Genomic DNA, 25,391 nt, shown 5'->3' with positions numbered 1-25,391 from the left:
TCATTAAATCCTCAGCTCCGTAAACACTGCAGGTGTCAGAATGGTCACAGATTTGGAGGTGTACCTTCACCAAGCTGAGTGTTCACCAAAAAAAATAAATACATGAAATCTTGCTCACAGAAAACAGAATGTCTGAGTGGGTGAGTTGTATAGTTTGTAATTAGTCCATCTATTTCCTGCAGCCTGACCCATTAGAAGCCAATTTGTGTGTTACGCAAAAATGGACAGCCAAATAAGACAAAAGTGGAATCATTGCTTCTTCTCATGTGACTTTTCTCTACTTATCCACAGTTACCCCCTCAAACTCCACGCCGTGCCGTGAGGCACTTAAAGCTAACACAGTTGAGGAAGAGAAGAAAGATTCTTGCTTCCATTTGAAACCAGATCTTCTCTGAATGACTGTTGCAGTAACCGCTTTCCCATATCCGTTTTAAATATGTGTTACAATCAACACTTTGTAGCTGTTTTTCCACAAATTAATAAAAGTAGTTTGAGTTGATGAAAGCGGTAGAGTAACACTGTACCCAAATGTAAATTAAAATATTAGTTATGTAAGAGCTTAACTCTTTTCTACCTAAAGCAAGCATCGTTTTTTTTTCCCTTTCTATCACACGTGATATGATGTGATACTTCAAAATGCACATAAAGACAGGGTGATGGAAACATTAACTAGTTACATTGAAAATACTGTTAGATTTCAGGTTAAAGTGCTTAAATTAGTGATGTAATTTAAATTAAGGCCTTCACGAGTGACTTATAATGATTTGCCATGCAGTATGTCTAATAAAATCACTTACCAAAGTAGTAGAATTGAGCAGGTGTGCCATAAACAATTTTGGATTATATTTCCAAGACATGGCACAAACAAGGAAGGAATCAGTTGGAAATATCTTATAAAGTCTCAATGAGATACAAAGAGAACACAATTTGCATACAGTGCCATATAGAAAAGAAAAAAAATGTTTAAGTACAACATACACGTTGGAGTGTTTTAATAGCCCCTGCAGATGTTCAGAACCTTGATCATTGTTAAGAGCATTTTAATGCAGCACGTGGATTTTTCTGCACTGAACTGCAACTTCAAATTTAAGCTGAAATCCTGCAGCTATAAATGAGGTGAGCTGCCCTCATATTAAATCTATATTGCTTGACTCTGGTTATTTGTTTGTCTGCAAGGATAGACTTTACAGTAATATAGCCTGCAGGGGATGTGATGGGGTCATTCTTTTCTGTCTACCTGTTTGACAAAAATAATATCATGCCTGAAGGTTAATCTCAACAAATATAGCTGAAGGAGTAAATAAGGTGTCGCTGTGTAATAAAGATTTTTTCCAAACATTTTAGCTTTGAGGTCTGAATTTTATCATCAAAAGAATGTATAATCTAAATAAAAAATACAATTTTATAAATAAAGTTAGTAACTAAATATTTATTTCAAATGTTATATTTATTTAAATGACACTAGTGTAATCATTTACCACATATCATTATTTTCATTAAAAATAATTAATAATTAAAGCCTCACAGTTTTTTTTTTTTTTCAGTCAAAATTGTAATGTTGGTGCATGACTAGATTTTTTTTTTTTTCACGGGCTTTGACAGCTTTGTCGTCTGTGTACGCCTAGTTGATATTTTTAACCCAATCCTCTCTGAGAGCTTGTCCCTTTGGATGATCCAGTCATCGGGACCACCCGTACACGTTCTGAAAAGCAGAGCACCAAATGAGAAGTCACCAGCAGCAACAGACCATCACATTTCAGACCCTGATACGGACATTTCACTTTAATGGATACTCTCCTTTGTGGGGGGATAAAAGGTATAAACTGTGCTTAAAAGATCAGTGGATTATGTGATTATACCAAAAAGAGCTTTTGTCATGAAGTTCATAAGCTGTATATTATTTTGAAAGACAGTCATAAAAAAGTCATTATCATTAAACTGCACTCAGCGCTGGATTTAATTTGCAATATTGCATTTTTCATTTGTAGCTAGTCAGATGGATTGAAAGAAACAGAGCGCCCTCTTCGACTCATTTTTGTTTCTGAAAATGGCCACGTTAAGTAGCGTCAATTCATAAAAACTACAATTTTATTTAAATCAATGATTTGGCTTGAGTCGTCATAACGGTCGTCATACATAATTATTTCTAAACTGGTCTTGTTGTGATGGGACACAAATCTTTTTTGGACTAGTTCATGGAATCAGCACAAAATACTGTGTGACAAAAGATTGGTTTAAATGACACATGGTTTTGTGGGGCCCTGTTAGAGTGACGTGAATAAAATGTTTACAGCAACCGGAGTCAGCACCTCTTCAAATCTCATATCAAATGATATCCTAAAACTCAATGTAAATATACTGGAACAGGGTACCAATTAAAAGTCTGTTAACATATTATAACCAGGACATCAACTGTTGATTTCTGAATTTCAAAAACATGAAAAATTCAAAATACTTTCTGTCATTATAATAAGAAAAAAAAAAACCATATTGCAAAATAAAAATAAGAAAGGTTTCAATTAGTATCTTTTAGTGGCACATAGAGCCTTGGAGTCTTCTCTCAGTTATTTCCGTAGAATGCATGGTATCAAAGTAGTTTTAACATGCTGCTCTTTTCAGTTCTGTTTTAAGGCAATATATGTTCAACAATATCTGACCTTCAATCAGTTCCATTACCAATTCTGGAACACAAGGCTAATTCGTGCTCTGACCCAACCTCCAGTGTCTGAAACAGCTCGGTTGTGGTTATTTGTGATTCTGTGTTGGATATTGGAGCTCTACAGCAACAGCATTATAGAGCTGAAAAAGCATTGTAATATCCGCAGCGGCTGTACATATAGTCATTCTTCACTGCTGCAGTGGGAATTTCATGAAGAACTAAGGATTATCATTCCAGATATTCACATTGGCGCTATTGAGTTTCCAGTGAGGAAGTGCTATTTAGATGCGAGTGTGAAAGGGGGTTGGGTGCTTCAGGGAAAGCCGCATTATAAATGCACAGATCAAGCAAAGCTCTGCATTAGTGTATATTACTGGTGCTTGTGCCTGTGCAAACACATTAGCTGTGTAATGCATCCGTAATTGTGTGTGCGTGCGTATGCATTTATGTATGTATGTATGTATGTATGTATCTATGTGTGTGTTTTTATATATATATATATATGTGTGTGTATGTGTATATATGCATGTATGTATGTTTGCATGTACGTATGTTATATTATATAATAGGTAAACATGGATTCTTGTCTAAGAGAGAGAGGTGGGAGGGTTTTTGATGGGATGGAAAATAGATAACAACATGATAGTAATTCAACAAATGGAGAGATGAAGGCTTTTGGCTTCCTCTTAAAGTAGATCATCGAATGTGCTTGTGTGCTTCTGCTGAACTGCACCATTATACTTCCAGTGTTCATATTTCTTCGCACAATCATTTATGAAACATGCAATATCTCTCTTTTTCTCTCTGGCCCTGTTTACACCTGTGTGTTCGTAAGATGTGTTTGACTTGATCCAATCACAAGTGTTCAAGGAAAACACATTAACTTATTATTGACATGAATTATTACGTCTGATTAAAAACAGAAGACCCTGAGAATGGATGGACAGACATATATTTTGGTCAGAGTTGTTTATGCACACACATGTTGTGTGGAAAAGTGTAATACAATAAGGGGACGGCAAGGGCAAGGGGAGAGTACTTTTTTCACTTTATTTTGTGATAATTTATGAAAAATAACACAAGTGTTTAGATAGGAAACTTTTTCTAGTCAACACTGGTGACATTAAAAGACAAAACAACATAACCTTGAGCTACCCAGAGTTGTGTTTCCCATATAGTGCAGCTTAATAGTACAATGCATCGTTGGAAAAATGTACTAATCACAACTGTTTCCTGAGATATAAGTATTTTTGTTACAAATTCTTGTTTTAAACACTCTAGTTTAACTGTTGATGGCATTACACCAGGGTTGTAACCGCTATAGACATTGAGGGGGACAGTTCCCCCCAATAATTAGAAATCAGTAATCTGTCCCTCCCAATATTTGAGCTTGCACTTATCTATGCAGGACTCATTCTATGTTTTTTAGGATGACAAAAAGCTTAAAAGTTACAGCACTCGTCAGAAATAATTGAGTTGGCCAATCAAATTAAAGTAGGCGGGCTTTACGTACAGATGCAGGTAAGGTAACCCATGCAAGCAACTTTAATTTTTCTCTCTCCTCATTGCCATATATGAGGAAAAGGTGGAGTAGTTTGCATCGCTGTATATAGCTGTCGGCCAGTTTCTTGAGCAATTAATTTGGGATACTGAACACGATGTTGCGTAGCTTGTAAGTGATCTACAGCTCTGTATTAACTGCCGGTCCATTTGATGGAGAGTTACCGCTAATTAAAGAACTGGCTTTACTGACTAGATGCTCACGAATATAGCATGCAGTATATCCCCTAGCCCTAGTGTGTGTGTGTGTGTGTGTGTGTGTGTGTGTGTGTGTGTGTACGACCTTGCATCACACAGGTGTTAGAGTCATAGTTTCCTGCTCATAATTGGTTTGATATTTAATTACTGGAAGATTACTGCTGTAATTAAGGAGGACTACTTTGGTATTTTTTTCTGCATTGTTTTGAATTATTTACAGATGTTTCATTTAATCAGGGTTCCCTCTCACACGGTTTCCCAGAATGCTTTCATGAATATAACGTGCTCACTTTTCATTTGACTCTTCTTTTCATTCAAACTTAAAGGTTTAAAATTATATTTGTGTTTACATGGAAATATATCTGGAATGAAAGGTATAGATTATACTGCTTATTAAAGTCCATGTCATGCCATCAAGACTATAACTCCAGGTTAAGAGATGTTCCAACCACATTACTTTGTGTTGGAAGTTGGAACTATGGCTTTGGAAATTGGCAAACAACACTTTTGGGAAATGCACCCCAACTTGATTGTCCTAGCGTGCACATAGTTTATGTTTAATGCTCAGCAAATTACAAGAGACATATTAGAAGAGACATATTTTAAACATGTGGCCTGGAGACAATGTACATTTCTTTTGTTTTGGGCTCATAAATTTGGTGTGTTATCAGGAGACAAAAGCTTAGGTTGCTATAGTGACTCTCAGGACAGCTCTGTGAGTGTAGTCAGGGCTTTAGCCCTTCACTGTGATGAAGATTCAGCGAGGTGGAATTACTTTGCCAAAGCAAGCAGATAGGAGGTCCATTGTAACAAAGCTCTACTGCATAGCATAGCAGTACCAAATGTATATTATCTGAAACGGTGTTGTGCTAGAATTTCAAAGGGAGTTGGAGTATTGGGTAAAACATCAGGGCTCCAGAAAAGTAAATCATAAAATAAATCAGGAAAGTCTAGGGAGCCATTAGCTTGTAAAGAATGAATAGACTTTTTAGTGGAATAGTAGAATTCGGTTAAACAGACTAGGGGTTTTGTAGTATTTAGTATAAGTTTGTTTTAATTTGATTAATCTTACAGTGAAAAATGGAGCAGGTTTAACAAAGCAAAAGAGAACAATGACGGATGACTTGGGGAAAAAAGAAAGAAACCATGCAAGTGGCTGGACAAGAGTAAATCTTGATTTGTCTTTTACATGTGAGAACTTTGTAAAATTAAAGGCTGCTATACAGATGTCAACCTGCCCTTACTGTTGTTAGATTAGTAAATAATATCCCCATATTGTATTGTCTTTTTGCATTTAATGTTAATATAAAAGTTCTGCTGACTCTACTTATCTTTACAAGTACATGTCACCTTAGGCCCAATCTCATTTCTACCTAGCGCTTACTCTTTCCTGTCCCTTCAATTGGTGTGTTCAGGGATAAGGGGAAGGGCCAGATAGCTAAGAAACCACACTTCAGAGATGGGATATGAATTTTCTCAGCATAAACTGGTTATAGCGGCAACATGGTTGCCCAAGCGAACAAAAAGACCCTTAAATGTAGGCATTATTGATATTAATAAAGATTTTTATAAAAAGTAGTAATTTGTAATATAATATATATAATATAGGCGTTACATGTGTTCAAATTACGCTCATGTTATTCAAAGAAATTTATGCAAAAAAATTTTACTGACTGCGTGAGATTTGTAAGAAAAACATTTCTAGTTTTAAATTCTAATGTAAATAACTGACTTCTGACTCTACGTACAAGTAAATTTTTTTGTGTATCAGTACCACTAGTTTTTGTTTTTATTTGGTGTACTGTTTCTACGCATTTTCATGAGACCGGCTGAATATTGTGAAACAGAAGTATGCATTCAGCCAGAAAAATACATGTTGAAAATCAAATGCATTTCAGGGGAGATTTTCATTAGGTAAATTCATTAGGTCATTAGTCTGGTATCCATTCCAGACTAATGAACTAATGAATCTCAACATCTGGACCTCACTTTTGATCTCACTGCAGCCTTTTCTCAGAGGTGTGTCAGCTCATATAGGCTAAACTAACCATGTTCTCATGCTTTACCATTGACTGCAGTATAAAATATATGTTGCCTCTGTTGAATCTTCACCAACACTGCAACGTAAATCACATTTTACTTTGGTTTGAGAAGCTGTTAGTGAATCAAAATCTGACTGCATGTTTATGTTGTATTTTATGTTTTATGTTTTATTTTTATGTTGTATTTTTATTCTATTTTATAGAATTTTAATTTCTTAAAATCATGTCATGAAATTAATCTATATTGAAATGATGTTAGTTGCTAATTTATAGCTATGAATATTGTTAAAGATACACATCGGCCACAGTATTTATTATAATAAATGCTGGAATTTTCTTAATGTCTAAATACTGTATATATATGGTTTATACACACAGTTGAGTGCTTGTGTTTGTTTATTTTTAGAAACAGTTTATAGCCTAATATGGGGGGGGGGTGGTCATAAACTCACAGTTTGGGTTTTAATACTGCTCAGAGTGAAGTCAGCTTAAAACGAAAATGACAATCGTCTTTACACAAATCTGAGTGAAATGGCTTCTCAGATGAGAAAAAAAAGTAAGATGAGTCTTAAATTTGTCCATTGGGAATTGATTGTAAGTGATGGGTTGCTGGAGGGGAGGGCTTATTGACCAGTTCTCGCTCCCTGGTACACGTCATCACAAAAAAAGATGGCATTATAAGGGGGAAGGGAAGTTAACCTTTTTATAATTAAATAAGTAAATTATGAAATAAATAAATAAATAATAATAATAATCATGCTTTGAGATAAATAATATATAATCAATGTATAATAAATTTTAATTTTATGCCAACTTGAAGCTATTTCACATATACAAGATAATGTAAGCATAATGTAATGTGATGTTAACTGTCTCACATTGCTTCTGAAGGGCAGTACTAAACAGATAAAAATGTTAGTTTATTCAGTATAAATTGCTGAATTTAATTGTACTTGTGCACTCCTCTGTATATAGGCTTATAAATTGAAAGGTGGATTAGAATTCTGCAGGAATTAATTTATTTTAATTTAAGTGACAATTTTGGGGAGAACCTAAATATTTTACTTCTCCTGACACTTCAGCTGAGGGCCATAATGTGCTATGATGGGAGTGTGGTATTTTATGGCTCATTCTTTATTAAGAGTAATCACAGCTCTGGTTGTCCAGACAGCACTGCAGTTCAAATGTGGCCCATGAGGTTGATGTAGGACGTAGGAAATCACTCTGCAGTCACCTAAATTACTGTGGCTGAGGTGATTTATTTACCTTGAGATGAATGTAACTCCACTCTCCTGCGATAAACTAGTCTTTGAATTTATTCTGTACTCTCTAAATTCCTCAAGTAAACTTGTGGAATGCACTTTCACTTATACATCTTACAAGTTTATTTCTTAAATCGCTCCTATCCCTCTGATTCAGTTCCTCTTAGCTTCTTCCTTTGCATTTTTACATTTATTTCTTTAGCAGACCTTTTTTGTTCTTTAGAGATATTATGTTGTTTTGCTCTCAGATCCCAGGAGGTCAACCTCTATAATTTTCCGTGATGGAGAAGTCAAGCAAAGGTAGATAGTCCTTATAAAACGTCTTGGTTATGTATGTAACCCTTGTTCCCTGAAGAAGGAACAAAGACATCATATTGTTGACCAACAAATTGGGATCTCGCTTTGAGAGACCAATCTACTTAATGCATTAAAATGAGCCAGTGCATGAACTGATTGCATCCAGCGGCAACTGATCACAACATGAGTAAAAATAGGCATTTGGTGCAGTGCATATTCGAGTTTTCACTTCGGAGCTGAGCCAGTGATCCAGCTGCTCAGTGGTGGTATAGCACCTGTGGCGACAGGACATGACGTCTCCATTCCCTTCTTTAGGGAACGAGGGTTACATCCATAACCCGAGACGTTCTTTTTCAGTTGGTCCCTAAGAGTCACAATGGTGATCGGCCAATTGGGATCCCTACTAAACGCCATCGATGCTGCCCTTTCCAGTGTCCTGTAGGAGCCTCCGGCTTACCACAAGAAGGCCAACTCACTATTGTCAAAGTACTACCCACTCAGCAAGACTGGAAAACACTGGGAACATACTCTGTTCTGCTTTGGAAGACCCATCCTTACCAAAGGAGGTTTCAGAACACTAACTCCTTTGATCATCTCTCAGGTGCATATGGAAAAATTCGAGTAATTATAACCCTCATAAATAATGCAGAATACCTGCCGGGGAAATACGGGTTCTAAGATTATACCAAGGAATGACACATATGAGTTCCTTTTAGGTCGCTACATATGGACCCGTGCTTCTTAGGATTTAACGAGTGAGGGCCTGTCCCTGACGGTCGATCACGTCTGGGTAAGAAGCCAGCAAGACTGATTGGGAAAGTTCATTCAAGTCAGTGGCACTTACGGAACCACTGTTGTATCCGCAGAGACTGGGATTGGGTGACTTTTAGCTGGTCCGAGCGGGGTCTGTTTGTGTGTGTAACTCTTACACACACAAACTGTGTCCGAGCAGAATAAAATGTGGGTAGTCTATTGGTTCATACTCCTGAGCCATCCACTGCCACTCACTGGCAAGAGAGGTGGGTGAGCATGATCTGGGATGGCTTCCGTGTTGTGACCACCCTTGTGCAGGTCTGATGAACCTGCTACAAGCATAAGCACTACCGATCAGAGCTGACAAGTGTCTACAAGCTCATGCACATCTGGGAAGAAAGGTGCGGGAGTGGGGCCCTGAGAACCAGCGAGCCACTAGATACCAATCATCCAACCTCAAGGGTTAGGGACATGGTGGAGGTTTCCACTCAAGCCTGATACTCTCTGCAGCCCAATCATAGCCACCATTTATAGATCTGGATCTGTATCTCCAGAAATGTCAGACTCACCCTCCAATGCAGCGATCGACATCCAATCATCAGGGAGGCTCTAAAGAAAATAGCTGGTCCCTCACTTGAGGTCCAAACTGCCACTTTGGCAGCTCCACTGGTGCAGAGTGCAAGAGGAGTGATGGTCACTCGAGGGTACAGATACAGACAGAACATACAGAAACACTGCGGGTGTATATTGTCTGAAACAAGACCAACATCGTCTTCCAAGATTCAATGTCCCCTTTTTAAAAAGATGCATCTGAAAATGCTCTTTTAGGAAAAAACCTCTTTCAGCATCCTCAAGCGTACAGGAGAAGATGGTTGCCTGAAACAAACAGGGGGTAGTGTAGCCTGATGTGTTCAACTCACTCGACATGCTACCTCTGATGCGCCATACCACCAACACCAAGAGCTCCAAAGAGCTCACTGAACTCATTCAGTCTTCTCTCAGTAGAGTAGTCAGAAGATAAACAATATGATTGCTCTGCTCTGAAGCGAAATAAGCTGAATATGCACTGCACCAGTTTCCTATTTATACTCAAGCTGTAATGAGCTGCAGCTGGATACAGTCAGCATATGTCAATGTGCATTAGCTCATTTTAATACACTCCCGAAAGTAGATTGGTTGATCCCAGTTCATCAGTTACCAAGGTGACTTGGAATGACCGGCTGAAAGGGACCCACTAATTCACTTTTTTCCCCCCATGCTATTTTTTTTTTTAATTTGAGTAAAAGCAACTTTTATTTTTCTGTGCTCAAGTGTGGTGTTGTTGAAGAAGATAACCTTGTTGGCAGCACTTGGCAGGTGAAAAATTATACAATATTTGTTCCTAAAAAATTTGAACATTTATGAAATTATACAGCTATGAATTCAATATTTCTACTAACATACTGATTATTATATAGATAAACCAGCAGTATTTACAACAATTAATATAGCAAATAACAGAAAACCAAACATTTAAGTTTGCAAGTCATAACAATGTAGGATTTGTACACTTACCCTACCTTACGGCATAACTAAAGAATTACTTCACTCCAAAATGAAATTTTGTCATTAATCATTACCCCTATGTGGTAAAAGCTTCATTCATCCTTCCAACTCGTCTAAAACAATTTAAGATATTTTGGATCTGAAAATCTGAAATCTGGCAGGCTTGTGACTGTTTAATTGACTACCTAGTAAATTACACTGTCAAGGTCCATAAAGTGTGAAAGACATTGACAGAATACTCCATCTGCCATCAGTGGTTCAACCGTAGGTTTATGAAGCAACAAGAATACTTTTGTACAGAAATAAGACAAAAATAATGACTTTATTCAACAATTCAAAGTAACGTCACTGTAGTGGAAACATAGCACCATTTTGGAGGAGTAGCACTGCAAAGCATAAATACATGTAGAAAAACGTATTGTGGCTGACAAGAGTGCATAGTTTGTGTTCTGTGGATATTCTACAAATGGCACTACTGACAACACATTAATTGAATATTTTGTACTGAATTGCTTATTATGTTTATTCTGCTACAATATAATAAGAATCTCATCGTACAAATAATCACACGTTAATGAATGGTATAGACAGAATTGCTGACTATAATTATTTCTATAGTATTCTATAGAATATAGCATCATGCCAGCTGTCACGAGGATTCTGCAGAAGTTCTTTTGAGACCAGACGCATCTCGAAAGACACATCTGATCTCACAACCCTACTATTCGCACATATAAAGCTAAAACCCTGAATGTATCCACGTTTTATATTTTATAGTTTATGAATGTGATATAGAACATTTGTAATTATGAACGTAATTACGTTTATTAAAGGCATAATTTACTATATTTATATTGGACTTAATGTAAATATTAATCAAAACTTTTAAACGATTAATTGCTTATTTATGTGTATATATTTGTATTCATTTAAATGTAATCATATGTAAATAAATAAATACATAAATGCAACATATGTTTTCTTAAAGGAGACAAATCATGTCCCTTTTTACAAAATGTAATATAAGTCCTTGGTGTGTGTGAAGTTTTCACATTATGTGTTTTTTAGATTTACAATTGGAATCCTTACTTACTGACATCGTATCTCCACATTTCTGTTCATGATCATGTCGTTTTTTTTGACAGGAATTGTGCATCTGTATGATCTGTTGGTTTACTTTTGGAAATATTTCACAAACTCCATCTCTCCTTCCTTCACAACGAACGATTTTTGAAGTGTAGGCTAGCAGTTTTGTTAATTGTTGAAGGCACAGGTGAATTCTGAGTGGATTTGTGCATGGGCTAGACTCGTGGTGTGAATGGTATCGGAGTGAAACCAGAGTGAGACAGAGCTATCTCTCTGGCCTTTGGATAAAAACCTGCTCCGCGCTCCGACTATATTTTGCACTCTTCCCTCCCTGTTCACTTCCCGCTCTGCTCCGCTCACATGCCCTGGCCATTACAGCTTGTACCTGCTAAGAACATCTGATTATCATGTTTATTATGCGGAAATAATTTTAAACCATGCATTTACACCATATTAGTTTAAACTTCTGATACAACCAAAGCCAAAGGACAGAAAGAAGCTGTCACAGCATGTGAGTAGTAAACTAAGTTCTTATACACACAGTCGGTTATGTCTGTGAAGGAAAACAGCTGGGAAAGAAATCACATTACATGTACAGCAGCAGCTATATACAGTAAATAAATCAATAAACTCACTGTTCTCTTTTCTCCTCTGAGGCTATGACTCTAAATAGTATTCTGTGACAGAACAGTTAGCATGTTTTGCTCAAACTTTCTCCATGGCATTAGACTGGTAACTATTGTTGCTTGTGAAATCGAAAGGCGGAAATGTACAGATTAAGGGGCGATAATATTATAATGAGATTATAATGAGAACAATCTCTCTCCCTTGCTCTCTCTCTCTCTCCCACACATACACACACAAACATACACACATACAAATAAATAAATTAAAAAACACAATAGGGATTTGATTTGAGTGGTTTGCTAATGCTGTATTACACACCAGGCTCCAGCTGATTGTCTTCACTGTGTACTGTTTACTCATATTACAACTGCTCCCATTTTACACTTGAAAAAACAGGATAACTACATATCTCTGAGCAAGCATCATACCATATTACATGCTAGTTGAAGTAGCTGTTAATGTGGTCAGGATACCACTAATAGGTGTCCATTCAATAAAGAAAAACAACAGTAAATTTGTTATATCAATCCATTACGGTCTAGATGTATATTATATTCATCTGTCCTCTCTCTGACAGCAAGGTTTACTGTGAAAAGCAGTCCTTCTCCCTCCCTTCCCATGTAATTTACTTTGCAGAGACAAACATGGCTCATTTTCTCTCTTTCAGCAGCATAGTTGGTTGATTACTTGTAGCTCATTGTGATTCCTGTAGGTTTTCCATGAGATTGGCCATGATACCTTCATTGTCCTGATCATGATCATGCTTTCAAGGCTACAGGGAATCATACCACCTGCATGAACTGTTTAACCTTATAAGCTCATGGGGAGACTCTCTCAGGCTTCATTGGGAACAAATGGCGTAGCAGCCTCCCGTTAAGCTGACATAAGCAGGTTTTTCTACAGATGTAAAGGCACAAGAGGTTGAGAATCTGACAGCTAAGATAAATGCAAATGCTGACCCCATGGCCAATGATCTCATCTCAGGAGTCTGATCTTGAGGGCCAGCTGTCTTAAGCAACTAAGAGCCGATCTAGAAGAAAGGTGGGAGAGGCAAGACCTGAGCTTGCCTTATCAGATGTAATGGATGTAAATGACCAATATGATTCCTAATATGAAGGAAAAAACAAACAATTGATGGGGCTGAGGGTGACTGAGCTTTCAGACTCCAGTCGTTTTTGAAAGGACTGTGAAATCTCTGAATATACTTCTGTGACGAAGCATGCAAGTAGTCTATCTTGATAAATCAGATACTGGAGCACATACTTATTTTGTTTCCTCTCTCTTCTCTTCTGTCCTCTCTTTGGTTCTTGGCGCATACTAGCCCATGGTATCTGTAGAATGCAAGAATTTAATATCGGTGCAAGATTTTAACAGTGTAGGCTGCCATATCTATGATATCTATCCCCTGTGGACCAGCCAATAACTGTATTAATAACACCCCCAACATTCCTCTTAGAGAAATACGACTGTCCAATTAAGAAGTGCAGGATAGTGGATTACATGCTAGTAGAAGTGGAGATCTTCTCAAAATACCACATCATTATCTTATAACACAAAATTACAATCCATTATCTCAATTTTGATCTTTTCAATTTTGAGATGTACTATCAAGAATGTCCAGTCTGAAACAAGCCTAAATTGTTTTTAAAACACTGCATTCATTAAACAAACCTTAATTCTTATTAAAGCTACTAAAGTTATTCAGTCAAGAAAAGTGAGTAATGTTCTATCTTTTGTTGTTTGATTGATATAGAAAATGTACCTTTTTAAAGGAAAAGGAACAGAGTGGGGCACAATGATCGTTTATGGTTACACCTTTTAGTTGCTTATTAGCATGAATATCACTAGAATATTAGCCATTCTTAGTGCTAATTAAGCATATATTAATGCCTTATTCTACATGACCTTATTCTACATCCCTAATCCTACCCAATACATAAACTTTACAACACGCAATAGGTCTGGCAGGTCATCCTAGTCATGCTTATATCAGCTGAAACTCAACTGATCTACAGCTACCTATGTTCACGACACCAATCATAATTCCCTTCATGAGTTCCCTTTGGTCATTATTCAGCAGGAACTAATCACCCACCTCCATCCCCAGCTCCTCCTCTTGTCCAGTCAGAACTTGGCAGTGAATACATAATTGAATTATACCACTGAATCATGTTGTAAATAATCATGTAGAACTTGAAATGTATCTGCTACGTTTATCATTGACATTGTTTCTGTCCTGTTACCCTCAGGTAACAGAAGATTCTGCTCTCCCTGCCCCTATTCATGCAAGGCTGCGTGGATGGGAAGTGAGTGTATGCCCAGAACAGAACCATTCCCCTAACCTGAAATGTATGCAAATAGTAAGTTATATTGGTGATTGTGGTCCTGATAGAACTACTTTATTAGCTATCAATAAGCTGCAAATGAACAAATTATTGAGGGAAAAGTTGTAGTTACTAATTAACACGCCTAGTTTCTACTTGTTAACTCGCACAGCCATACTGCTAGCTTACGCTGAATTGTTTTTCAATTCACAGTTACACTTGATAGAGATGCCTGATATAATCAGGCTATGGGAAGTCAAGTCAAATCTAGCTACACTAATTTTTAGAGGACTTTGGACAAATGTTGTGACCATAGTCCTGGTGACCTAACTTAGCCTGATAGCAGCAGACATTACAGAGCTTGTGAACTAAACAGTAAGTCAAATCTGACAGTCATGTGCTGTACGGGTGGGAGAAAAAAATTGATTCTCGGGGATGCAAAGAGATTTTCTCAGCATTTGTTTGTTACATGTTCATCCAATGGCTGTGGTTAAATGCATTTGTGTTTTGAATGCTTTTATACAAATCTGATGTCATTTATGTTTTTAGAGCAGGGTAAAACATCTTATATATCAAAAGAGATCTGTGCTTTAGTCTGAATGCAGCCTGTTAAAGCTGCCACTGCCTGTGATGTCATCAGTAATAATTATTACATTTTTGCACAAAATAAATTTGATTTAAAATGTATATGAAAATGTAGCCATGTGCATTAATAATGACTAATGATAATGTGGTATTCTCCTGGTTTCACAGACAGGGCTTAAGCTAATCCCAGACTAAAATGCTTGTTTGAGCTGCCTCAAATGAAAATATCTCGCTCTGACAGATCTTAAAATATGTCAGTGTTCTTGTTCTCTGTCAAGATGGACACCTGTAATGATATTTTTTCTTCTAAGGCATTTTTTGTAAAAGCTTAAATAATTTAACTAAGGCCTAGTCCTGGCTTAAACTAAGCCACATTCGTGAAACCAGGCCATTGAGTTGATAATGATAATCGTAATTCAGCTAAATAGTAAAACCAAGATTCACAGCTCCTAGTAGTCAGTCAGACTCTTTACTATTTGTAGAGCCAAGACAATTTTCTTAGCTCTCATTGCAGCCTGGAATATTTTTCTACTGACCAATGGGTGATTTAAACCATGTGTCTGGGATTTCACTTTTAGTTTAGCTGACATCTTTACAGGGACATCTTCAGAGACCTGCCAGACACAGAAGAAAATGTTGGAAAAGGAGACAATCTTCAAAGGTTCAATGACTTTCAATTATCTACAACTGCTGGGTAAAATTGTAAGGTCACATAGCTCTGGGTGATAAAGCACAATAATTAAAATGGATAGCTCAGATCTACAGTAGAATTTTTGAAAATCAGACTCAACTCAGTATCAGTGATGGTGACATCACTCTCTCAGAAAATGTTATTTCCAACTTTAGTGTCAGACTTACCTTTGTGTGGTTGAGGACATACATTAGACTCTGCTTATGTCACAAAACTCTTCTGGCTGTAAAAAGTGCCATATAATGGAGGTGGAGACTTTTAATTTGTCCATTTAGTTTGTTGTCATGCAAGTATGTAAGTATACAGCTCATAAAAACCTCTCAGAGATACCAACTTAGGAGTTGGAGAAGGTTCTGGGTGCTCTGCTAGACGGACCTGCTTGAGTAGTCAGAAGTGACCCAAATGAACAGACAGGGCGCAACTAAGTGCTGACCTCCAGTTAAGCCAGTAACAGTTTGAAAATAGCGGAGCGTAATTTGATGATTACAGTATGTGGGTTTATGGGAGCTAAGTGACACTCATGAGCAGGGAATTGTGGGATTGATAGTGAAGCAAAGCAAGCAGTAAGAGTGTCAGAAATTAAATTCTCTTCATAATGCTCCAGCAAATTCTGTGTATTCTATGCACTTTTTCATCTAAACTGACATGACAGCGTAATTTCAAACCACGACTGATTGACTTTTAGATGTAATTTTAATATGGAGGTAGAGTTAAAATAGTTCCCAAAAAGCTCTTGAAAGGTATATGCTTTGATCAGATGGGTAAACTTTAAATACAGATGAGAGCACACGTCGTACATAATTTTGACCTGACCTCAAGCTCAGTAGAGGTTGAGGAACACTGTTCCCCCTTTTTCAGAGAAACATGGATAATCACCAAAAATCCTTCTTAAACAAACATGTCCCTTTTGTAAAGAGGAAACATTTTCAAATTGGACTTCTGATTAAAACCGTGTCATTCATTGTTAATCCAGGAAGGATGAAATGTTTAGTCATTGTAAGGGCAGTTAGCTTTTAACTGCTTCTACTGTATAAATGATTGTGATTGAAAGCGTTTAGTATTAGTTTTGTAACTTGTATCATTCTATCCGGTTATCAATACTTTTAACCTATACATATTTTGGTCAGAAATATATTTCGGAAAATGAAAGTATGAATCTGTTTGCTTTATTTCTGAGAAGAGAGATTTTATTGCTTCTGGAGACTTTAGCCCAGGTGGAGGTGGCTAGTACTGGATTCTCTGATAAGATACAGCTTTAGGACAGTAGGGGATGGATCACAGTGACACCCAATTGTTTGTTTAGAGCAGACACTTTTTTTTTTTCAACAGAGCTTTTAGCAGATCTTTGTATAGACCTGTACGTGACTGCTGTTTGCAGAAGGTAGTCTCTTTAACTTGTAGCTTTTAGATACCTGTTGAACTTTGTGCTTTTGTCAGTTTTTTTTCTTCTTTAGAATATCAGATTTGATTAGTAAACAAATGGTGGAACTGTTATTGAAAAGTTTACCTTCAAAACAAAAACAACAACACATTTTTCCAAAGAACAGTTTTTTGAAAGACACATTTTGAAAATTGTTGTCACTGCTCTTCTCTACAAATTACTTCAAAAAAGTTAAGGGGGGATGGAGGGAGCTAAAGATTGTAAAAGAACTTTTGTCTTTTCTCACACAAAGCTATTTTCATGGCTTCACAAGACTTAGAATACTGCGCACAAGACATATGGTCTACTTTAATTGAACTCAATAGTTCCTTTTGGGCGAACCATTTCTTTATTTGTCATTATAACTATAATCATTCTCAAAGACACCACATATGAGAACATTTTATGTGTCAATAATCATCATTTGATAACTTGCTGTGGATTTTGAATTTGTGGTTCTGCATCACAGCATCAGAACAGCACATCTAAATCGCTTTGTGCAGGAAATTAAACAGATTACCTTGATTTGATGGAAAATTGTTGTCGTCATTTCCATTTTTTAATACAGACTATTATATTAATACTAAAGTAATGACAGTTCAGTATAATAAGATTTGTTTCTGTGTAAAAGGTTGCTCAGAAGCTTCTATCTGTGTCTGATAAAAGGATTGTTGTCTCTGTACATTGGAAAGCGAAAGATGATGTATACACTTACAAATTGTATAAATGTTTGTCAAAGGATGGTCTTCTGTGGAAATGGCACTGTCACATGTGCTGTGTTTAGTTTGCAACACTAAGGCGGATATTGCATTTTTCTTTTTTCCCTCTACTGTGACTGGAAATTAATAATTCAGTAATAAAATGGGTTTTTATAGTTGATACAGCTCGCCATGCGTAATTTAGAGAGATACCAAAAGAGAGTTGTGCTATATATTCAAAGTGTGATATGTGGTAGTAAATCATTACACAGCACTGTCTGGTGGTAAGATGGTAAATAGCAAGATTCACTCAATAACATTTTTTCAGTCTTTCTGTCTTGAGCGGTGGGCTGGTGAAATGCCACTTCTCAATGCTCCCTTCAATTCACACAATGAGTTAGTGTCTCCAATAACACTTAGCTGCTGATAGCAGTGCATTTTTCTCAGTGTCAGTGCCCTGCAGTAAGCGTAGTGTTTTCTGCTCTTTTGGGTGGAATCGTAATGCCACCAGTTACAGTTCACAGAACCTAAATCTAACCGTACTCCAGCAGACACGAAGCGACTCAAGTCGTAATAAGAAAACGCCCAGAAGAAGACCTGAAACACCAAATGTAAAGCAGCTCAAGAGAGAAGACACAGAAATGTAATAGATAATTAACTGAAGTGGCGTTATTAAGAGCTTTTTTCTAAACACAAATAATCTTAAACACACAGACATACGATCTAAATTACTGTATGACGCTTTTTGACTGGTCTGCTTTATCTTTGCAGCTCCACAATGCCGCTATTATAGTCAAGTCAAGTGTTTTTATTGTCATATCCTCCTCGTAAGGGGAAGAAAATGAAACACAATCTCTCCTGAGATGCAGCGCAGAAACATTAACCTGACAAAAAAATATTTTGTCATCATTTACTCACCCTGAAGTTGTTTGTAAACCTGGGTGAGTTTCTTTCTTCAACTGAACAAAAAATATGTTTTTTGAAGATTGTGAAAAACCAAACAGTTGAAGAATAAACCATCCCTGTAACATATACGTTTTTCATGTTTCAAATTAATTTTGGAATTTCTAGGAATACAGACACTAATGGGATTGATGCATGACACTGGTCATTTTCATTTTAATTTTATTCCTCTGAGCGTGTTTTTGGTGAGTGTGTGTGTGTGTGTGTGTGTGTGTGTGTGTGTGTGTGTGTGTGTGTGTGTGGATGATATGTTTTGTTTGCCAATGCAAATGTGCTTTACAGCAGGATATCTGCTTGTCACGATACCAATAGAAGGACAGGTTTTCTGCTGCACACACATACTTTAAGGCCCCGGTGAGTAGTTTGTTTAGCACAGGTTTTTTATGTATTTTGTGTGCTGGTTTATTATTGATGGAAATGTAAATTTCAGTTCATGTAAAGCACAATAAAAAAAAAAAAAAAAAAAAAAGATTATTTAAAAAAGTAAGAATGTAAAAACAAAAAAATAGTAGTAGACTTCCCTTTTCAGATTTAATTAAAAAAATTTACATTTATGTACAAGTAATATATGTGTTTCCACAGTAAAACATAGATAATGTTTAGAAATGGTGGTATAGTTAGTAAAGTATAGTATAGTAAAGCTTGTCATGAGGTTCTCCACTGTTTAACTGTTCTTTGAGGTTGCCATGTTTGACCTTTTCCAAAGCAGTTCTTTGTAAAATTCAAATGGGTCTTATACATTTTAAAAATGTTTACAGTTTTATGTCTTTAGTCTTTTAAAATATAATCAAATAAAAAATGCAACAGCAATTCATTTTCTTTTGTTTATTTCTACATTATTGTGTTGCATTCATTGCATTAGGGCATATGCCATTATTAGTTTTTCATGTTGTGATTAATTGCTAATGCATTTATCACCGTATACTGAAATTTATTTTCAAAAAAGAGTTGTCATAATACAGTATAACAGGTTTAATATTTTTTTATTATAATAAAAATATGAACATTTACAATACAATAAAAAATGGACAAAAATGTTTAAAGTAAAAAAATACACATATTAAAGTGCAAAAGAATTAAAAGACCAATAGGGACTAAAGGCTGTTTCATTTTCGTGATGCATTGTTTTTCCGAATACCGGCACATGTCTACATTGCAATGTTTTGCCCACTAAATTGAAAAGTACCAAAAGTTTCATAAAACTAAACATTTATCTTCTAATCACCATATCCTAACTACGCTGTGTGACAAGATTACAGTGGCAAGCAATCGGAGTGTCACACTAGACAAAATTAGAATGAGAATGAGCTTTATTGCCAGGTATGTTTACAACGTAGGAGGAATTTGTTTTAGTGACAGAAGCTTTACAGTGCAACAGAATGACATAAAAATACAAGACAGATCATAAAAAGAATAATATACAAATATACAAAACAATGTACAAAATAGAAAAACACAATATTTAATATACATTTGAGTATGTACAGATATGATGTGTTTGGACAGGTATGACATGTGCAAATTTGAAATGTAAATAAGTATGTGTGTTAAATAAATAATGTATAACAGTGTATTATCCTGCATTATCAAGTGTTCATGACTGGATTGCCTGGGGGGGGACTGTTCCTGTGTCTGGTCATTCTTGTTGTGCTCAGTGCTCTGTAGCGTGGACCAGACGGCCACAGTTCAAAGAGGGAGTATGCTGGATGCCAGGGGTCCAGAGTGATTTTCTTAACCCTTTTGTTCACTCTGATTAGGTACAGTTCTTGGAGAGTGGGAGGGTTGTATCGGTGATTCACTCAGCAGTACTGACTACCCTCTGCAGTCTTCTGAGGTCAGTTTTGGTAGCTGAACTGAACCAGACAGTTATAGAAGTGCAGAGGATGGATTTAATGATGGCGCAGTAGAACTGTTTCAGCAGCTCCTGTGGCAGGTTAAACTTTGTGATGAAGGAAGTGCAATCTCTGTTGGGCCAAAGTCAAAATTTTTGTTCATTTGGGACTTGAGGCGAAGACAAAACTTGTCGCATTGTGCTGGACACTTCTTTGTCCAGTTTTTGTTTGTTTGTTGTTTGTCTTAAATTGTTTTAATTCTGATGAATTGTTATTTTGCATCACTGCGATTGATACTGGTCATCTTGTGAACTTGGATTTTACTGTGGTGCGTTGTTCTGTGACTTGTCATCTTCGTGACTGCTGCATCGCTGCTCCCAATACCGTATATCTGATCGGATGCTAGACTGGAGCTAGATTTAGCTTCCTACACTCGTATGGTTCTGTTTGTCACCATACTTGGTGTAACCTGCTTGATCTGTTGCTACTATTATGCATCCACTTGCTAACTACTGTCACCTTCACATTAACTCTGACTGGGTTTTGTGGTGAGCGGATCCTTCTAGCATTTGGATCTCAACATGATATAGTACACTCTTTCTGAACTCCTTTTATTGAAACATGAACTTCATAGAACAAAAAACGCTGTATTTATGAAACTCAACAAAATGACAAAATCTAAATTTGACTACTCCGTCTGGTTATGTGTACATTAATAGCCCACAACTGACTGGGAAAGGAGGAGGCCTTTGCAGTTGTCTTTAAATCTGACCTATTTGTGATTGCAATTGACACTCCTAATGTAATATAATTTGAGGGGCATTGCTTTCAGAGCTAGGAATGTTTGGAATATTTGAGCAGCAATACAAAAATTCAGCCTAACAGTTCACAAGCTCATATACGATGAAAATTAAATTTTGTATTGGCAAGAGCCAATTTGTTGCAAATCCAAACAAGATTTTTTAAAACTATTAACAAAGTTTTTAAAGCCAAATAAGTCACCCACATGCTCCACTGTTCAGCAGTATAACAAGTTTCATTACTTTTTTGTGGTCTATTGGTTTCCCCTAGCTCTGTGCTCCCTAAGGTTTTTCCACTGAGTATTGATACAACTAGTTCTCTAGTTTTGCAACAATTAATGCTGATGATATTTCAAAATTAGTATTGACAATGAACTCAACCACATGTATCCTTGGCCTGTTCTTAAGGGGTGTCTGTTGACAATCAGTCCCTCGTATTAAATATCGTTAACACTTCTCCCATTACTGGAGTTGTTCTGTGCCAGTGAACTTAAGGCTGCAGCTATCAGACTAGTCCTTAAAAAGCCTGGATGTGATACCTCTGATCTAACAACAGGCCTATTACAGGCCTATCTCAAATCTTCCTTATCTGGCTAAAGTCCTGGAATGTGTTGTTATGGCAAAAATACATTCTCACTTGGCATTAAACAAACTTTTAGAGCCTTTTCAATCTGGGTTTAGGTAGGGGGGCACAGTACTGAAACTGCTTTGGTTTGTGTTATGAACGACTTCCTGGTCTGAGCTGACTCTGTTGCCTCTACCATTTTGGTTTTATTAGACCTGAGTGCAGGGTTTGACACAGTATGCCACTTCATATTACTTAATAGACTAAAGGGTTGGCTCTGTATTTCTACCTTATGGAGAGATCCCAGTTTGTTTTTTTGGAAACAACAAATCAGACATTAGTCCGGTCAGGTGTTCCTCAGGGTTCTGTTCTGGGGCCCATATTATTTAGCATTTATATGCTTCCTCTGGGGCAAATGATTAGAAAACATTGCCTTGGGTATCATTTCTATGCTAACACACAAGTATACATCTGTACAAAGTGATGTTACAGTTCTAAAATTCTTCCTGAATGTTTGCAGGACATAAAAGTTTGGATGTACCTGCATTTTCTAAAACTAAATAGCTCTAAAACAGAGGTTCTTCTTATTGGTACACCAGCAGCCATCCATAAATGTAGCAGCTTTAACTTGAAACTGGATAACAGCTGTGTATTGCCTTCTTCACAAGCTTGTAAACTGTTATATTTGTTATATACTAAATCAATGCATTTTACCATTCCAGAAATATTACTAGGATTAGACATTACCTTTCTATATCTGCTACTGAAAGGTTCATCTATGCTTTATTACCTTGAAAATTGATTATTGTAATTCTCTTTATATTGGTCCACCAGAGAAATCTATCAAGTGGCTACAATATATTCAGAACTTAGCAGCACATGTTCTCATTCACACACGGCCTCAAGGCAGTGGTGTCCTCTGTAACTTGCACTGGCTTCCAGTAATGCTTGTTTTAAATTATGAAGCGGTGCATGAATTGGCTTCTTCTTATGTCTGTGATTTAGTTCCCCCTTATTTGGCTTTTCATTCTCTTCACTCTGCTGATCCTCTTCTTCTCTCATCAGCTTTACTTGGAAATTAAAACTATTGGTCAAAGAGCCTTCTCTCATGCTGCTCTGAGGTTATGGAATGTGCTTCCTTTGAATGTTCCAAGTGTTCCTACACTAGGTATTTTTAAGAAACTGTTGAAAACTATTTTTTTAAAATGACTTACCATGATTACTTAATTTGGGTTTTGATTATATTTTTTCTGCTTTTTTTATGTTTTATTATCGTACCTTGTATTTTATAGTTTTTGCATTAACACAATCTACCACTTCAGATCCTGGGAGATTGTGGTGCCTAGAAACTCTGAATGACTCTACAGTATACAGTGCTATCCATGATGATGAGTGGGGAGTGCAGAGGGCTTCCTCCGAAGTCCACAATCATCTCTACTGTTTTGAGTGTGTTAAGCTCCCAGGTTGTTTGCATCCAGACAGCCAGATCTTTAACGCCTACAGTCTGTAAGCAGACTTGTCACCCGTTCTGGATGAGGCTGATGACTCTGAAGTGTCGTCTGCAAACTCTGGGAGCTTTGACAAAGGTTGGGTGATTAGAGGTGCAGTTGTTGGTGTACAGGGAGAAGGAGCAATGGAGAGAACACAACCATGAGGAGCTCCAGTAATGGTCGTATGGGTGCTAGATGAGGAAGTATCCCAGCCTCACCAGCTGCTGTCCATCTTTCAGGAAGCTGCTAATCCACAGTTTCCAGTTTGAGGAGTAATTGTGTTAAAAGCAGAACTGAGAAGTCTACAAAGAGGATCTCACATAAGTCCTAGTCTGTCTAGATGTTGCAAAACATAATGCAATCCTATATTGACAGCATCATTCACAGACCTATTTGCTCTGTAAGCAAACTGCACCGAGTCCAGCAAGGGTACAGAGTCATTTAGATAAGCCAAATGATTCAAATGGATTTCATGACCACAGATATTAGAGCCACAGGTTCAGTAGTCATTACGCTCCAGTAATTTGGGGTTACCTTTGGGACGAGGATGATAGTGGAGCATTTGAAGGATGAAAGGATTTTATGGCAGCATGTCATCTTCACTGATCTGGAGTGCAGGTGTGGGGAGAGGGGATTACAGTAGGTGTGAATGGTGTTTTTACAAACCTGCAATAGAACTCATTCAGATCATCTGCCAGTTGTTGATTCTCCACAGTGCTAGGGGATGGGTGCCCTCAGTGTGTGTGTGTGTGTGTGTGTGTGTGTGTGTGTGTGAGGAGAGAGAGACAGGAGTGGTTGAGTGTGTGTTGATAAATGTGTCAGCGTAAGTAATCTTCTCCTGTTAAGCTTACACAGCTGAATGGATTTGAGGAGTGCCAGAGCTCACAGTCCAGCTTTACACTTCAGTTACAGTAGGCCAATGGAGACTATGCATAAATACAAGAACAATCATACACTTATTCTTAAATTATCCTCCAGCTTTGTCTGAATAAGTGCTAACACAAAAAAACTGACTGCTATGCCATGTGCATAGTTATAGTGTAGATAAGGATTATGCAGTTTCCTGTGAAATTGTAACATTTCTGGCAGTCTATGAAGTAACACACTTTATATAGAAGTAGAATGTATTTTTTTAGCGTGTAAACTTTTGGTTGTATAAAATTCTCCTGTCACTGTAATTTATAAATGATTGATTAATTAACTTATATGTAAAAGAATTTAAAAGTGCAAATTAAATTCTAATAATTCTATTAGTATTTTATACTTTTCTTTTCAATCATTGCCTTATCCTAGCTTATAATCTAGTGCAGCATATTTAAACATGTTTCCCATAAGTATTTGTTTGTTTTACATAAATAATACGTTGAACATTTCCATAGAGACATGAAAACCATATATATATATACCATATATATATATATATATATATATATATATATATATATACACACACACACACACACACACACACACACACACACACACACACATACACTTACTGTCAATGTCAATGAGATTTCACTTAAAAAGTAGGATATTACCTATTATGTCTATTGTATTTTCCATTACTTTACTTAATAAATTGGAACTCACAGTGTATGACCTTGGTTAAAATAAAGTTGTTAACAAAGGCTAATAATCATTATAAACATTACATATTTACAAATAAGCTAAGTTAACAACAACAATTTATGTTCATTACCATTTGCCTCTGTTAGGAAATTCAAAAATGTATTTGTTTTCTTTTGCTGCAAATGTGAATAAGGAATTATTCTACAAGTGGCTTAAGTAAAGCATTGTTAAATGTGCACTTAAAAGTAATACCTGTACAGATATGACAAGTTTCATTATTCCATAACAGTATTTATCATTTATGTCTGATGGTTTTGGCACATAGACACATCTATGCAGATTCCATTTGTGCAGTGGTTTGGGGCCACTGAGACAGAGCCAGAAGAGCAGCCCACACCAACACAAAACAGAAAATGCGTTAA

At 36.7% G+C, this 25,391-nt stretch overlaps 1 protein-coding gene across 1 annotated transcript in view; it reads left to right on the top strand.

Moving 5' to 3' along the window:
- The first annotated feature begins 23,944 nt into the window (after positions 1-23,944).
- Positions 23,945-25,391, top strand: part of LOC122346795 (insulin-like growth factor-binding protein 2-A) — a 6,922-nt gene continuing 5,475 nt past the window's right edge. Inside the window, exon 1 of the mRNA XM_043241647.1 lies at positions 23,945-24,015. Coding sequence (XP_043097582.1) covers positions 23,945-24,015 — 71 coding nt within the window. The remainder of the gene's footprint in view (positions 24,016-25,391) is intronic.

Source organism: Puntigrus tetrazona, chromosome 6, assembly GCF_018831695.1.
Source record: "Puntigrus tetrazona isolate hp1 chromosome 6, ASM1883169v1, whole genome shotgun sequence".
Lineage (NCBI taxonomy): Eukaryota > Metazoa > Chordata > Actinopteri > Cypriniformes > Cyprinidae > Puntigrus > Puntigrus tetrazona.
This window is presented reverse-complemented; position numbering and strand designations above follow the sequence as displayed.